Source organism: Pempheris klunzingeri, chromosome 10 (genome assembly GCF_042242105.1).
Source record: "Pempheris klunzingeri isolate RE-2024b chromosome 10, fPemKlu1.hap1, whole genome shotgun sequence".
Lineage (NCBI taxonomy): Eukaryota > Metazoa > Chordata > Actinopteri > Acropomatiformes > Pempheridae > Pempheris > Pempheris klunzingeri.
The window spans coordinates 26,660,096-26,674,288 of NC_092021.1; the positions used below are offsets into that span (position 1 = coordinate 26,660,096).

Below are 14,193 nucleotides of genomic sequence, written 5' to 3' on the forward strand. Positions count from 1 at the left end.
CGGTTAACTTTAGCCTCACCTTGTGCACGTCTTTAGTCCTCACTCTTCATACTGATCATATATTATTGCTGTTACTGCAGGAGCTAAGGGGGGAAACACACAAAGACACATTCTCTGAATGTCTTTTATTATTAGGTTTTAATATTGATGAAATTATAACAAATGGGAAATTATGTAAAATTCTATTTAATTAAATAAATGCATGTTACTAATTCAATCTTAGCTCAGGATATCGGCTGTTATGGAAACGAAGGGGGAAAGAATCCAGTAAAAGTAGGTGGAAATTTCAACAAATGGACTCTGGAGAAGGTGTTTTAGCCACAGATGAGGAGCACAGTGTGGACGTGGAGGTGCTCGTCACAGGTCACACTGGAGGTTAAAGGTCAGGGGTCTTAGTCTCAGCTTCAGCAGGATTTAATCCAAGTAGCTGTAACAAAGTGAAATAAGAGTAGATCCAGGGTCTGGAGATACCCTGAGTTTTCTCCAGACCTCCAGCCTCCAACACGAGACCCCGTTTAAAGGCCAAATGCTGCTGCAGCAGCGCCGCCTGTCTGCAGGGAGGACGGAGAGACAGAGGGAGTTGTCTGTTTATTCCCGATTTATTTGAACTAATTGCAGATATCATTGTTCCTCCTCCAGAAATGTAAATCAGAGGGATGTAACATCTGAATGTATATGGATTTCTAACACACTCACACACACACACACACACACACACACACACACCTGGCCAATGACGCCGCCTGCAGCCTGCCCTCCTCTGCAGCCTGCAAGGCCTCCTCCTCTTCTCTCCTCACTCGCTCCTCCTCTTTGTTCCTCCTCTCCTCTTCCTCCTGCTGCTTCTTACCAAGGTACTCCACCCTCTCACCCTCATCCATCTCCTGTATCCTCCTGGTCTCCTCCTCCCGCCTCCTCTCCTCCTCCCGACGCAGGAGCTCCAGTTCAGCTGGAAGGTACAAAACATGAGCACGTTAAATAAGAACAGGCGCAAGTTAATACGTTGTTGTGGTGAAATTAAAAGTGCAGCTAACACTTTAAACTAGCCAACTAGCCAACGAACCAGAGATTACACTTATCTTAAGCATTTATTCACAGTATATCATTATGGATTTCATAATATAATTTAATATTGAACACACTGTGTTTGGTTGCCATCTGTTGTGGAGGAAGTATTCCCATCCTTTAATAAAATAAAAGTGCTGCAAAAATACATGTGAAGTAAAGGTCCTGCAGAGGAAATGTAATTCAAGAAGTAGTGAGTATAATCTGGAAAATGTACTCAAAGTATCCAAAGCAAAAGTATTGCAAGCAGAAAAGTGTCTCCTGTGATTGTTAGACTATTATATCATTAACGGTCTTTTAAAAACCTTTCACCATCACTCTCTCTGTGAATCCACTCCTCGAATACATTTGGGTAGTTCCAACAAAACAAATTCTAAAAACCCTCCATGAGTTTTGTATGAAAAAAGTTTGATTCAAAATCTGAATTTGTAAAGTATCTGGTAACTAAAGCTGCCGGACAAATGTAGTAAAAGTACAACACTTCCCTCTGAAGTGTGTAGAAGTATAAAGCAGCACTCACATAAACTGTACTTCCTGCTCTCCTCCTCCTCTTCCTCAACACTCCTCTTCCTCTCTCACCTCTCCTCCTCTGTTCCTCTTCCTCTCTCATCCTCTGGAATCTCTCCATCTGCCGCCTCCTCTCCTCCTGCCTCCTCCTCTCCCTTTCCCTCTGCGCCTCCTCCCGTCTCGCTCGCTCCTGCTCCTCTTCGTCGCGCCTCCTCCTCTCCTCCTCCTCCGCCAGCCTCTTCAGTCTGGAGATGCAGACAGAGCGTTAGTGTTTGTGTGCTGCAGCGCTAGTTTAGTTTGGCACTTTTTAGAAGATACAAACAGAATATAGTTGCTTTATTTGTGGTTTCCTGCAAATTAGGTTTCAGATGAAGTTTTAGTGAATGTGGAATATTTATTGGTTTCAATAATAATATCCTGAGAAAATAAATGTGCTGTCGACGTAGTTTTGATCGCACCAATGTGATCTCTGTACTAAAGGCTGTCTGTGGACCTTTCTTCATCTTTATAACGTTAAAGACAAAGCGGGACCTGTGCTCCTCAGCTCTCCTCTTCCTCTCCTCGTCCAGCTCGCTCTTCATCCTGTCCTCCGTCTGCTCCCTCTCCCGCTGCTTCCTCTCCTCTTCCTCCCGCTCCCTCCTCTTCCTCTCCACCTCCTGCCTCCGTCTCTCCGCTCGCTGGGCCAGACGCAGAGCTGCGGCCTCCTCATCCTCATTCTGTCTGGACCTGGAGGCCTAAAACACACACACACACACACACACACACACACAATATTCACAACTAAAATCGACTGTGTATGATGTGTGTGTGCTTCCCACCAACCTCTGGCTTTACTGGGTTCAGCATCAGCTGCTCCTCCGGTACCATAACGGCCGAGCATGACGACAGGCGGCCGCGGGATGGCGACAGGCCCGCGGCGCTGGCCGGTGCTGCCCCCTCACACGAGGAGGCGACAGACCTCCTGGAGCTCCTCTGGTCGGGCTGAGACGCTGCACCAGTGGAGCCGAGTGAGCCGCTGCTGTGAACATCAGCACTGGTGGGACGACGGTCTGCGTCTGCCTCTGGGGGGGGGTTGGTTTTCTTGGTGTGTCTTAGTGTTGCAGAGGAGCTTTCAGTAGATTTTCGATGGGCCTCTTCTTCCATTTCCTGGGTGACGTCCACCTCCTCTTTCTCCAGAGGTTCCTCGGGTTCTCCAATAACAGAAGAAAAGCAAAGAAAACAATATAAGAGGCTGCAGAGACGTCTTTTCACCCATAAATCTTCAAATTAGGGATGATGACAATAAAATGGCTTTAGCCTTTATCTTTTTTAGTCAGAGCTTCAGCACAGATGACAAAACACTGTGGGACTCTGGTGAGTTAATTAGTTCCCTCTGACAGTGCTGAGCTGAGCTTTGGGAGTCTGCTGCTTCTTGTTCTGCGTCCTCTCTGTTTGTACAGAAGAGTTTTCAAGTTCCTTTGTACTTTTGTGACGTAAAGCTAAGCTGCAGATATGCTGATTTGTCATTTTAAAGTAGTTATATTGGTGTGTACGTGCTATATAACACATGCAGCAGGTGTTTTGGTCTGATACCCAACTGAAAGATAAAACTTTCCTTCTAGACTTGCTTTGCATCAACCCCAGATTTACTCCGATGCACCATGTTTTACATCTGGGTCATACATTTCTGTGTGTTGTAGATGTTTAGATGTTTCTGCTTTCACCATCTAACTGAATGTTTGATGGCAGATTTTAGGTCCTGAATGTTTGCAGCGTCTCACCAACAGCTAACTCTTTGTGTTGCTGCCTTCCTCTCGTCCTCCTCGTCCTCCTCCCAGCAGACTTCCTCTGCCTCGACCCCTCTCCTCGCTCTCCTCCTCTGTCTGTCATTCTCTTTTTCTGGAGGACAATGAAATAATGGTAAACCTGAACCTGCTTTAGACAGATGCAGCTCAGTCTGGCTTCAGTCAGCTGTAAATTGGTTAAAACTCACCACAGCCGGCAGAGCAGACTGCTCCAGAGTCTCTGCTGCTCCTCTGCTGCTCCTCACCGCTTGTTTCTGGCTCCTTTTTGATTGAGCATCACTTACTGTCTTTTGTCTCTGCTGTCTTCCCTCCTTCTTCATGCCTAATGCCTTCTGTCCATCTGATTCTGCACTTTTCACTGCTGTCATGTCCCTGAACAGATGGAGGACATGGCCATGTGTGAGTCTGTTTCTAAACCGAAGTGTCTGTCATGTTTTAATCTTGTGAGTATTCCTGCTTCACCCTGAGCTTTCTGCAGCTCCCTCCGTGTCCCTCCTCTTCGTCCTCGTCCTGCTTGGATCCACAGTGCCCTCTGTTTGTTCTTCATTTGGGTTGATGCTCTGCTGGCTGATTGACTCGTCTTCTTTAACCTGCAGATTCTCTCTGGACAAACATGTTTCACACCATCAGCTGTGATCCTGTTGATGTGCAACATCTAAAACATGAGGGACTGATGCAGATGATGAAGACTGATGCACATAGAGAGGCATCTTCACCGTCCACAGTCTGATGTAACAGCAGGGTAACACACTTTGCATGATGGAATCTATCAAGACCAGAAAGATGGAAATTTAAGACCTTGAGCGCTCAGAAATCCTGCAGAAGAAACGGGCAGAAAGATGTGATGCTGGAGGAGTCCGGCCTCGTGTTTGGCTGCTGGACACAAAGTGGTCAAATAGGAATTAAATAGATTTAATGAAACTTTCCATGCAGGTCTGAGGGATGTGGGCAGAGACAGAGAAAGCTCCCACTGACTCTGCTGGTCCTCTGCTGCTCGCTGGGGTGTTTAATCACACTTAAATTGCAAGAATGGTGATTGATTTTATGAAACAGGACTGAAGCATGTAGGATCTATAGTTAAAGACAAAAATGAAATGATCCTCATTGGTGCAAAAGAAGTAGAAAGGCTCAGAACTCTTAGATTCCTACATATGAAGACATCCAGTTAAACGTGGCTGACACCAACCCTGTGTGACCCAGCTCTTCCTCTTCCTCCTCGTCCTCCTCCTCTGGCCCAGTGTTGCCTCCTCCTGGCTCCTCCCTCCCCACCCGCTCCCTCAGTGGAGGCATCCTAACACTTTTAGCGCCCTTCTTTGGTCTCCTCCATGTTTCCGCCTCTGCTCTCTTTGTGTTTTCCTTGGTCACATCCACTGGAACGACAAACAAAAGGTTTTGCTGAAATTTGTTCACATTATGATCGAATGAGCAGCAGGTGTGGTTACCTGGGTCTGTGTGGCTGCTGGGGGAGGGTGTGTTGGTCTCTGTCGGCCTCTGAAGGTCTAGACGCTGGATGAAGATCAGAATTACAAAATTAAACACAAAAGACGTCCAGTGTCTAAATAGTAAAATCAAATGTTGGATTCTTTCACCCAGCCTTTGTGCTGAGCTGGACCTTTAAACCTTTAAACAGTCGTCACCTTGTGTGAGGACTGACGGAGCTGGCTGTCACCCGCAGGAACATCTGGGAGCAGCTCCTCTCCATCTGCACACAATCAACAACCAGTGGTCAGAACAAGGAACAGAAGTCTAAGGAAAGGAAATCCAAGCGGTGAGTCTCGGCTCACCCTGGAGGCAGCTTTCCAACTTCTCCAGTTCTTAACAGACTCTTCCTGAACTGTTCATAATGGTGAGGAACAAAGTGGTAAAGAGGCTCTTGACAGCGACGAGCAAAATGACACCTTTATGTGTCTTTTGTCTCTGAGAATGAAGACGAGACCATAAAACTGTTAACGTCATGGTGCTACAGTATAAACACAACTGATGTTGCAAAGGGAGACTAATACCAAGCAAACACCCACGACTTATAGAAAGGAATTCTTACATTATGTCTAACACGAGCAAATTTAAGTCCAATTTCATGACATCTAAACCTTAAAAAAGCAGGTTCAAAGTCGTGTGTGTGTTTGCTGTGCTGGTGGTGGACAGAGCAGTGAGGAGAATGAAATACAAGCAGACTCATTCATCAGAGGACTTGTTAGACCCACGCTGACTTAGAGAGAAGAAGAAGAGTGTTGCCTGCCGTTCCCCCTCCTGACTCTACAAATGACCACATGAATGTGTGTGTGTGTGTGTGTGTGTGTGCACACCTGTATGTGCAGGTTCAGGCTGCAGCACAATGATCCAGGGTAACTTCTGTCCTTGTGTAGATAAAACCTGGAGGGCTGAGAGACGGAGTTACTGAAAACCACAGCGAGTCTTTACCCTGCTCTGATGTTTTAGACAAACAGTGAGGATACCTTCGCCCTGTGTGTCACCATCAGTGTGAGCCGAGTCCCGGTGGTTCTCATACAGTGACAGCTGAACGATCTCCCCATCAGGGCCCAGAAGAAGGCTGCCGACAGGTTTGTTCTGCAAGTCTGACAATACACAACAGCTGTTTGAGGGGTGAATGTGTTGTGACTTCTCTGATGCCGATGATGTGCAGATGATGAGAGGAAAACGTCCGCTGACGACTTGTTGCATAAAAATAGGTTTATTACAAAAAGATCAGTTGTCTAACAGGCTCCATGGAAGCCTGGGAAGACGTAACCCAATTATTTGTCTCTTACAGACAGAGTATCCCCTAGCCAAATTAACGTCTTCCCCGAGCTTCTCTGAATCTCATCTTTTATACCTTTAGGAACGCTGACCTCACCATATGGTTTCCCTCAGTAGCAAGGCCCAAAGAGGTCTTGCCCTAATATGGAGGGATGTATAGAAATTGTCTCTCTTGGGAAGTCACCACATCCTTATATGTTACTATCACTCTTGGGAAGTCATCCTGCAGCACCCTGACCTCACATGTTAACACATACCATGCATCCTCTCTGACTCTCTTACCTAAACATTCACAGAGAAGACACACACACATACATACACACATCAGATACCACAAATGAAAGTGTAACACCGTGACCTCCGACCTGAAGACTTGCAGAGTGACGTTTTCAACATTTAGTGGACAAAATGCACTTTTTCATGTCTCATCATGAACATGTGTCCTTCTCCTAAACACCGTCCTCCTGCTGAAAACCTGAATCCAAGTGGTTGTCAGCCATTGCTATGTGGCTAAAGCTGCTCTGGTCATAAGATGTCGAAGGTACGAGCAAAACATGCAAATTGTGCCGATGTTGGTCTTTCACTTTGTTTGGCTGTTTATTTGGCAGGTTAGTCTGTGGAACTGGTGTTAGCATGATGCTAAGCTAATATGTTTCCCCTTCGGAGACGGCAGAGCTGATCCGGAGGTTGTTGGGCGGGGCCTGCTCAAAGGAGGGGGGCCTTAAAGAGACAGGAGTGACCTGTGTACTTTATTAATGAATGGCATTAGTTACCTCTCAGCTCCAGGGGTAGGACGCCCCTCACCACGCCTCTGTTAGCATCACTTTGACTGGACTCACAGGGATCCTGGAGGTCCGGCAGTCGGTTCTGTAAGAAGGCCAGAGAGCTCTGCCTGCCCGGGCCTTTCCGACCCGCAACACAACCCAGCGCTCCTGCTGGAGGAGGAGGCTCTACGGAGAGGACACAGGATCAGGGAAGAAGAAAATATCCTCCAGGTGGTTTGAAGCTCCACAGAAGCAGAATTAGATTCAGTGCATCAGACTGAATTTATTATTTTGCATCTAAATACCAACTTGTGAAGTCTGTGTGCTGTACCTCCTCCAGGCTCCAGCAGAATCAGGGAGCCTTTCTCAGAGGGTAGCCTTCCTCCTCCTCCTCCTCCTCCTCCTTCTCCTCCTCCTCCTCTTACTGTCTCTTTTTTAAAGTATTGTGTCTCACTTTTTTCTCCTCCTCTGCTTTGCTTCCCACACATCTCTCCTGAAAGACAAGAGGAAGAGCTGGAATATATAATACATATTGAAAAATAATGCTGTGCACTATAGTTTATAGTAAATACGGAGGGAGTTCAGCCCTAGTTAGTAACATTTTATGACTAGTGAGAAAGGACCAAACTATATAGATAATACAGATGTTGATGATTTAAAGTGATGAATTGAACTTCAAAATGTCAAAACGTTTCCCCTGATGTTGGAGCTCTGATTGATTGAAGTTCATGACTTTTGCTGGTCTCTGTGTTTTAGACTTCATGAGGACACTTATGGTCTTTTCAAGGTTACCGTCCTTCCCAGGAAACAGCAGAGGAACAAACAGACGCTGCTGATGGAGTCTTTGCACGTTGTCTTGGGACTGGAGTCCAGTTCTTTCTGCCTTTGGCCGGGCGTCCTGTTGGGTGTGAGGCTGTGTGGCCCGGCTGGGGGTCAAAGCATGACTCCCTGCTATCGGAGGCAGGCGCAGTGTGTGGTCTTCATCGGTGCCGGGGCCCCCCCATGTCAGCTGAAACAGTTAATGTGATAACAACATGAGGAAAATGAGCATTTCACTCAACAAACCTGTCACATATGCAAAGACCAGGCCTTACATGGGACTAGGAGAAGTTTGACTGGATTTTACTGAAAGCCAATGAGGGAGTGATGTCGGACCTGCAATTAGTTTTCAAATATAAGTCAAATATTTGCAGTTCCTTTAACTTGTAAAACTGAGGATTCTGGATTCCAATAAGGATAAAAGACGTCACACTCCTCTTTTTAGATTATGACATGTGTTCAGAACTCCAGCAGATAAAATGAAGGGAAACAGTAATTAGCTGGTCAAACTGGTGTGTAAGTCTGGTGGTAAGTAGTAAAACTGATATTGTAATGTGCTTGAAGCCGCTGCCTTACCCGCTCTGTCTCCTCCCAGCAGGGCTCATGACCGACTGAACATCCCACCGGCAGAGGGGGGAGGAGGCCTGAAGGCAACCAGAGCGTCAAGGTTAACAACATACACTGCAGAGGAGTTTGGTTTGGTGTTTGCTCCTCATCGTCTGACCAGAGAACAGCCAGGAAAACACAGTTTGCACCTGATATACTGAGGAGGAAGGTGAGTACATTTGCATTTCATTATATTTACAACTTTGCAGTAACTAAGGACACCAGTTTGTTCTACAGTCCATACGCTCTCACCTGTCTTCCCACGTCTGAGCCCACTTGATGACCTTTCTCTGTCTTGGATGGAAAAGCTTGGGTCATCACAGGCACAGGTCATGTTTGGGTGATGGAGCTCCTGTCCTGCACGGTGGTGGTTTGTGTCAGCATGCTGGGAACCATCAGTGCGGTGCAGATGAGTGTCTACGTCAGTCTGTAGTTGGTAGGAAAGACATTTGACCAGTAAATTAAGCCTCTTTACAGATAAAGGAGCTTTAATAAACATCTTTAGACGTCATGTCACCTGAGTCTCATCTGGTTCTTCAGGGGTCCGTCCTGCATGGTGTACCCAGGGCGGAGGCTCCGCCTGTGGGGTTGGAGTCCTGGAGGTACAGGGTATGTGGAGGAACAGATCCAGCCTGATGCCCTGATCCGCCTCTTTATCTGCAGAGAAGCTTCGTCTTAGGATCCAACCACACTTGGACTTGGAGGCCACTCAAGTCAGAGTTTCATGCATAAGTTGATGTGCAGCGGAAGCCAGAGAATTTGTGAGCAAATGATAAAGAGAATGAGCAGAAATGTGCTCCTTCTGTCTGAGTCATGAGTGGTGGGACTGTGACATGAACGGCTTCACAGAAATAGATTTCATCCAAATCAAATTTCAGGATCTCAAGGGCCAACTAGTGTCTGTTTTTACCTTCATGCTCCTGCTGCTGAGTCGTTGTTTCTGCAGGAAGCCTCTGAGGATTCAACTGTGCAGGCAGAGCTGGACTGGGCTGCTGTCGTGTGGCGCGGATGGGAGGAGGAGGAGGAGTGGGATGATGAAGAGGAGGAAAGAAAGGTGGAGCGAGTCTGGAGCTGGGTGAACTGGTGAACTGGCTGTTGCAGTAGCCTAAAATGGCTGCCGTCAGCTCCTTGAGGGTGCTCAGCTGAGGCTCCACCTGTCGAGTGTGCCGCCGAACAACTCGCTGCTTCCTTTCTCTGGTCTCTGAGTGACAACTGGTTTCCATAGTAACCAAGTCCTGGAGACAGAAGATGGTGGACAAAAATCAACCTATTGGTTTCTGAGCTTCATCTGATTTCACATCAGCATCAGATTATTCTTCTGTTTCACAAAATACAGCATCAGACAGCAGAAACTATAAACATGTGTTACATCATTCACACACACACACACACACACACACACACACACACACACACACACACACCTGGGAGTACAGCAGAAGTGCCCCCCTACGGGTGCTGTAGGTCTTTGGGAGGGTCGACTCTGCCTCCAGACGGCTGCTGTCGGACAGTCGCAGGAGGGAGTCCTGGGACCTCCAGAGGTAGTAATCCTGTTGTATTATATGAAGCTTTAGTTCAGACACAAACACAGTAAACCAGCAGCAAACACATCATCGGTCTCTGGTGTCAGTAGCCTTTGTGAGGACCTGCGGAGTGAAGCACACGTCCAGTCGTCCATCGTGTCTCCCCGTGTTTCCGTTGGATGAGATGAATCGACCACATCCTCGACTCAGCAGGGACAGAGACAAGTCCTGCATGGTGTCACTTCATCCTGGAAGAGGACCGGGCTCATTCAGGCTGTTCCAACATAAACACGGCAGCGCTGACTTGGTAATGTGATAATCAGTGATTAGCTTCAGGCTTGTGTGGAGTTTTCTCTCTCTCACTGTGTCTGTGTTGGTTTTATTGTTATTACCTGTAAAGGTGTGAACTGTTGTGAACTGGTTCTCTTTCTATGAGCAGCCCTCCCCCAGTCCGTGTGTCTTGTATCCAGATACTATCGTTGTGTATCGAAGGGCGTGCTCAGAATCATTCGATCTCTCCTGTGAAGTCACTGACTGATGTAATATCTTTTATTTTAAACAGTGATTTCATTGATCACTTAAACCCTTAAATAATTATTATATTATCCATAAAAAGGCAAAAAAAAGAGAAAGAAACTTCAACAGCCTTTCCCCACTTAGATCACCAAACCAGACATTTCCAAGCCTCATGCACTGTGATAACAAATAACCTAATAATAAAGTTTAACATAGAAAATGAGACAGTTATTGGCACCAGAGCCAAAGTATAAAGACATCATGGAGCAGAGTTAATTATGTCAGACATTGTTTCCTTTAAAGCAACAATAAATCACGGCAGAGAGCAAATCGCACCAACATTTTAGGAGTAGAGCTCTGAAAATGTTCCTAAGAAGAGTACAGTAAGTGTCCTCTGGATCTGTGTCATGTTTTATAGCAGAAATCAGCATTAAAGCACTGGACGTACCTGCTGGGAGTGTGTGTTCAGTCCCTGTTGCCGGGCCGCCAGAGTCAGTACTGTGTGTTCCAGTGTATTTCACTGCAGCCACGGAAACAGAAACAGAAAAACACACACACACACACACACACACAGAAACACACACACACACACACGTTCCGTTAGCAGCACCATGACTTTGCTAAAGATGAGACACTTTACTAAAGGAACGTCCTGCTGTATTGAGGAAGACTTGAAACTAGTGATTGAGACCATAACCTCATAACGAAGGTGTTGACTGAGGTAATAAATAATAATAATAAATAATAAAGAAGGATTTAGCTCAGAGCTCATTCTGCTCCAGACTCTGCTCACCTCCGGCCCACAGACTCTCCTGTCTGTTTAAGAAGAAACCAACCTTGATCCACCAGATCATCCACCTAACGAATCCAGTAAGAAAGCTTACCCCGTCGCACTTCAGCCTTCACCTGGCCTGGTACAGCCTCCTGCTCTTCTTTACTCCTGACAAACCAGGTGGGCATCCAGGATCCTGACGCATCAAGCCTGATGCTCGGTCACCACCACATGGTACTGATCCAGACCCCTTTGTTGCCAGTAAGACGGTCTCCATAATCAATAACTGCCAGGTTCTCCAGTAGGCCAAGTCCTCCTGGTGCACCAGGACTGGACTGGACTTAACCAAACTCTGGCAGCAGTTCTGGTGGCCAATCATGGAGGCAGACCTTCAAACCTACACCTCTGCCTGTTCTGTGTTCATCCACTCTGGTCTCCTGGTCACTTCATCACCGGTCTTCCTCTTCTTATGGTCAGACTCAGCAGACGTCTCCTCCTCTGCCTCGGCTCTCTGTCCGTCTTGGTCAGGAGCTTCTTCCTCTCTGTCTCTGCTGTGCTTTGATTACAGGAGTGGGATCAGCTGTGCAGGCTGCTCCTCACCTCCTGCATCTTCACTTCTAATATCGATTCGTTAATAAATTCTGCTTTGCTTCTTCTTCCTGGACTCTGGTTCACATTTTGAGTCAACAGTAGATGTTTGTTCATAATAGTAATTGTATTTGTGTTTTTTATAGTGTTCATTGTATTTCTGAGACTCTGAGACTCATTAACATTACAGGTCAGAGCTACATGAATGTAAATCAGCATTACCTTTTCCACTCAGTATAATATTTCCCAGTACTTTAAGGTAAACTGTCATTATTATTAATATTATTCTTATAATGTATATTTGTATGTAGACTTTCATCACTGCTTTTACTTTTGTTCTGCACCTTTTGTTTTGTCTTGTTACTAAATTGACTCAGAGACTCGCACAAGAATTCTTTTGTACCTGTCTTACTCGATCAAATGGCAATAAACTCTATTCTAATAAATATTGTAGTGTTAACTGTTTTCTACAGTGCATGTTGTGTATTTTATCTAACCAGGCCCCATTTTTTTAAAAGGCCGCTTTTGTGTAGTTTTTTATATATTATATTTTGTGTTTGTCTGTTTGTAAATGTATCTGGTGAAGCACTATGTGACATGTCTGCTCTTGAAATGTGCAATAAATATATACATATATATATAAAAAGTGAATTACTTACGTTACCATGACTTTGTGGTGCAAAAAACAAGGAGTGAGTCACAGCAGTGATCTCGCTGTGATGGATGACGCTGCACAGAGATCCATGAACAAACGCTGCGTACACACTCCTCTGTGTGTGGAAACTTTAATGTGTTGTTTGTCTGTACGTGTGTGTGATTGTGTCTCTCTGGAGTTTATAATGTTTATGCATCTTGCCTGGAAGAACATCAGTATAAAGTTTTGAAATCTGCCTCAGTTTGCCTCAGTGGGGGGGAGGAGGTTATAGCAACTGAAGGTTCTGTCCATCTCTCAGACTGTTTAGTGAGTTTAACCTGTGATATGACTGGAATATGACAGGATGGTTCATCCAAAGCCACAATCAGAACTTATCAGAATATTCTTCTGAATATTGTTAACATAAATAAGAAAATATAACATTTAACCAGAGAACAAGCAAATAGTGCAAACATATGTGTTACATCAGACATGAGTGGCTGCAGGGCGTCAGTTTAATCTCTCACTTTTACATTTAATCTGGTAACAGGATCACAAACCCAAACTCTAATTCTACAGTTCAACAGTCTGAGAAACAAAAGGGCTCTGCCGTCTGTTCGGCTCTTTTAAACGGAGGTTTCTAAGGACAACAGCTTCTACATACGTCATGTTTACTGGTAAAACAACTTTTCTACAATTCTGTTCTTTAAGCATAAATTCATCTGTTGTCTGAGCTGCTCATCTTGTTCTGGGACATTCAGTAACTACATTTGAATAATTTTCTCCACTGACCCTTGAAATATTTTGAGTTTAACATTATTTTACTTTACATTTACTGCAGTCACACAACCTCAAAAGACAAATCACCAGATGTATTTGTTGTGCTGTAACTGGGCCGATGGAAAACTCATCAGAGATTGTGTCATTTGTGTTTGCAATGTACGGTAACCTGGGGCCTTTAAAGTACCTGTACTTCACTCTGGCAATGCTGTTTTACATATCAGTTCTTTTTGCCAACACTGTTCTTATTGTCATTATTTATATGGACAGAAATCTGCACGAGCCCATGTATCTCTTCCTGTGTAGTTTGTTTGTGAATGAAATATACGGCAGCACGTCCATGCTGCCCTGCTTGATGTCACAGATCTTATCAGAGACTCATGAAATTTCCACCTTTTCCTGCTTCCTTCAGATATTTAATATTCACACATATGTGGCTGTTGAATTTGGCACTTTGACAATAATGGCTTATGACAGATATGTATGTATTTGTAAGCCTTTACATTATAATGTCATGATAACCAAAAGAACAGTACAAAATGTCATCCTTGTTATCTGGATAGTTTCTTTTATAGAAGTTGGAGTTTTACTGTCCTTCACTATCCATCTGAAGCGTTGCAGGAGGATTATCCACAAAGTGTTCTGTGCACACCACCTTGTAGTCGAACTTTCTTGTTCTCCCGACAGAACTGTGTCGCTTATTCATGATCTGGTGTTCGGCCTTATTTTCACCGTTGCTGCTCCTGTCAGTTACATTTCATTCACATATGTAAAGATTTTGTCTGTGTGTTTGAAAGGCTCCAAAGAGACCAGGATGAAGGCGTTCGACACCTGCACTCCACATTTCATTTCCCTCGTCAGCTTTGTCTTTGCCTGTTTTTACAGCATGATCACTCAGAGGTTTGACATGTTCTCTGTTCCATATCCGCTGTGTGTTTTCTTGTCTATGTATGTAGTGATCATTCAGCCTCTTCAGAATCCAGTCATGTACGGCCTCAAACTGTCAAAAATTCAACATGCTTGTAAAAATTTGCTGACATTAAAAACGTTGGAACAATACATTTCCACTCAGGTTATTTGA

General features: G+C 45.1%; 2 protein-coding genes across 2 annotated transcripts; one reads left to right on the plus strand and one right to left on the minus strand.

The window, feature by feature from the left end:
* Positions 1-252: 252 nt before the first annotated feature.
* Positions 253-10,056, minus strand: LOC139208023 (uncharacterized protein KIAA2012 homolog). The gene is made up of 20 exons (XM_070837563.1): positions 9,946-10,056; positions 9,724-9,849; positions 9,210-9,534; positions 8,817-8,956; positions 7,684-7,883; positions 7,206-7,387; positions 6,884-7,060; positions 5,810-5,929; positions 5,660-5,734; positions 4,991-5,055; positions 4,796-4,859; positions 4,540-4,723; positions 3,816-3,956; positions 3,542-3,725; positions 3,330-3,447; positions 2,392-2,759; positions 2,101-2,303; positions 1,642-1,814; positions 727-946; positions 253-551 (listed from the first exon to the last, which is right to left on the minus strand). Exons 1-20 carry the CDS (start codon positions 10,054-10,056, stop codon positions 377-379), a joined length of 3,351 nt encoding a protein of 1,116 aa, XP_070693664.1. The 3' UTR covers positions 253-376.
* Positions 10,057-13,230: 3,174 nt separating this feature from the next.
* LOC139208024 (olfactory receptor 52L1-like) lies at positions 13,231-14,193 on the plus strand. The gene has a single exon (XM_070837564.1). It carries the CDS (start codon positions 13,231-13,233, stop codon positions 14,191-14,193), a length of 963 nt encoding a protein of 320 aa, XP_070693665.1.

Coding starts and splice junctions, on each gene's coding strand:
- LOC139208023 (XM_070837563.1), bottom strand. CDS start 10,056: ATGCAGGACTTGTCTCTGTCCCTGCTGAGTCGAGGATGTGGTCGATTC. Junction 7,061..7,205: donor TCTGCTGGAGCCTGGAGGAG/GTACAGCACACA, acceptor TCCTCTCCGTAG/AGCCTCCTCCTCCAGCAGGA. Junction 2,760..3,329: donor ACACAAAGAGTTAGCTGTTG/GTGAGACGCTGC, acceptor CTGTTATTGGAG/AACCCGAGGAACCTCTGGAG.
- LOC139208024 (XM_070837564.1), top strand. CDS start 13,231: ATGGAAAACTCATCAGAGATTGTGTCATTTGTGTTTGCAATGTACGGT.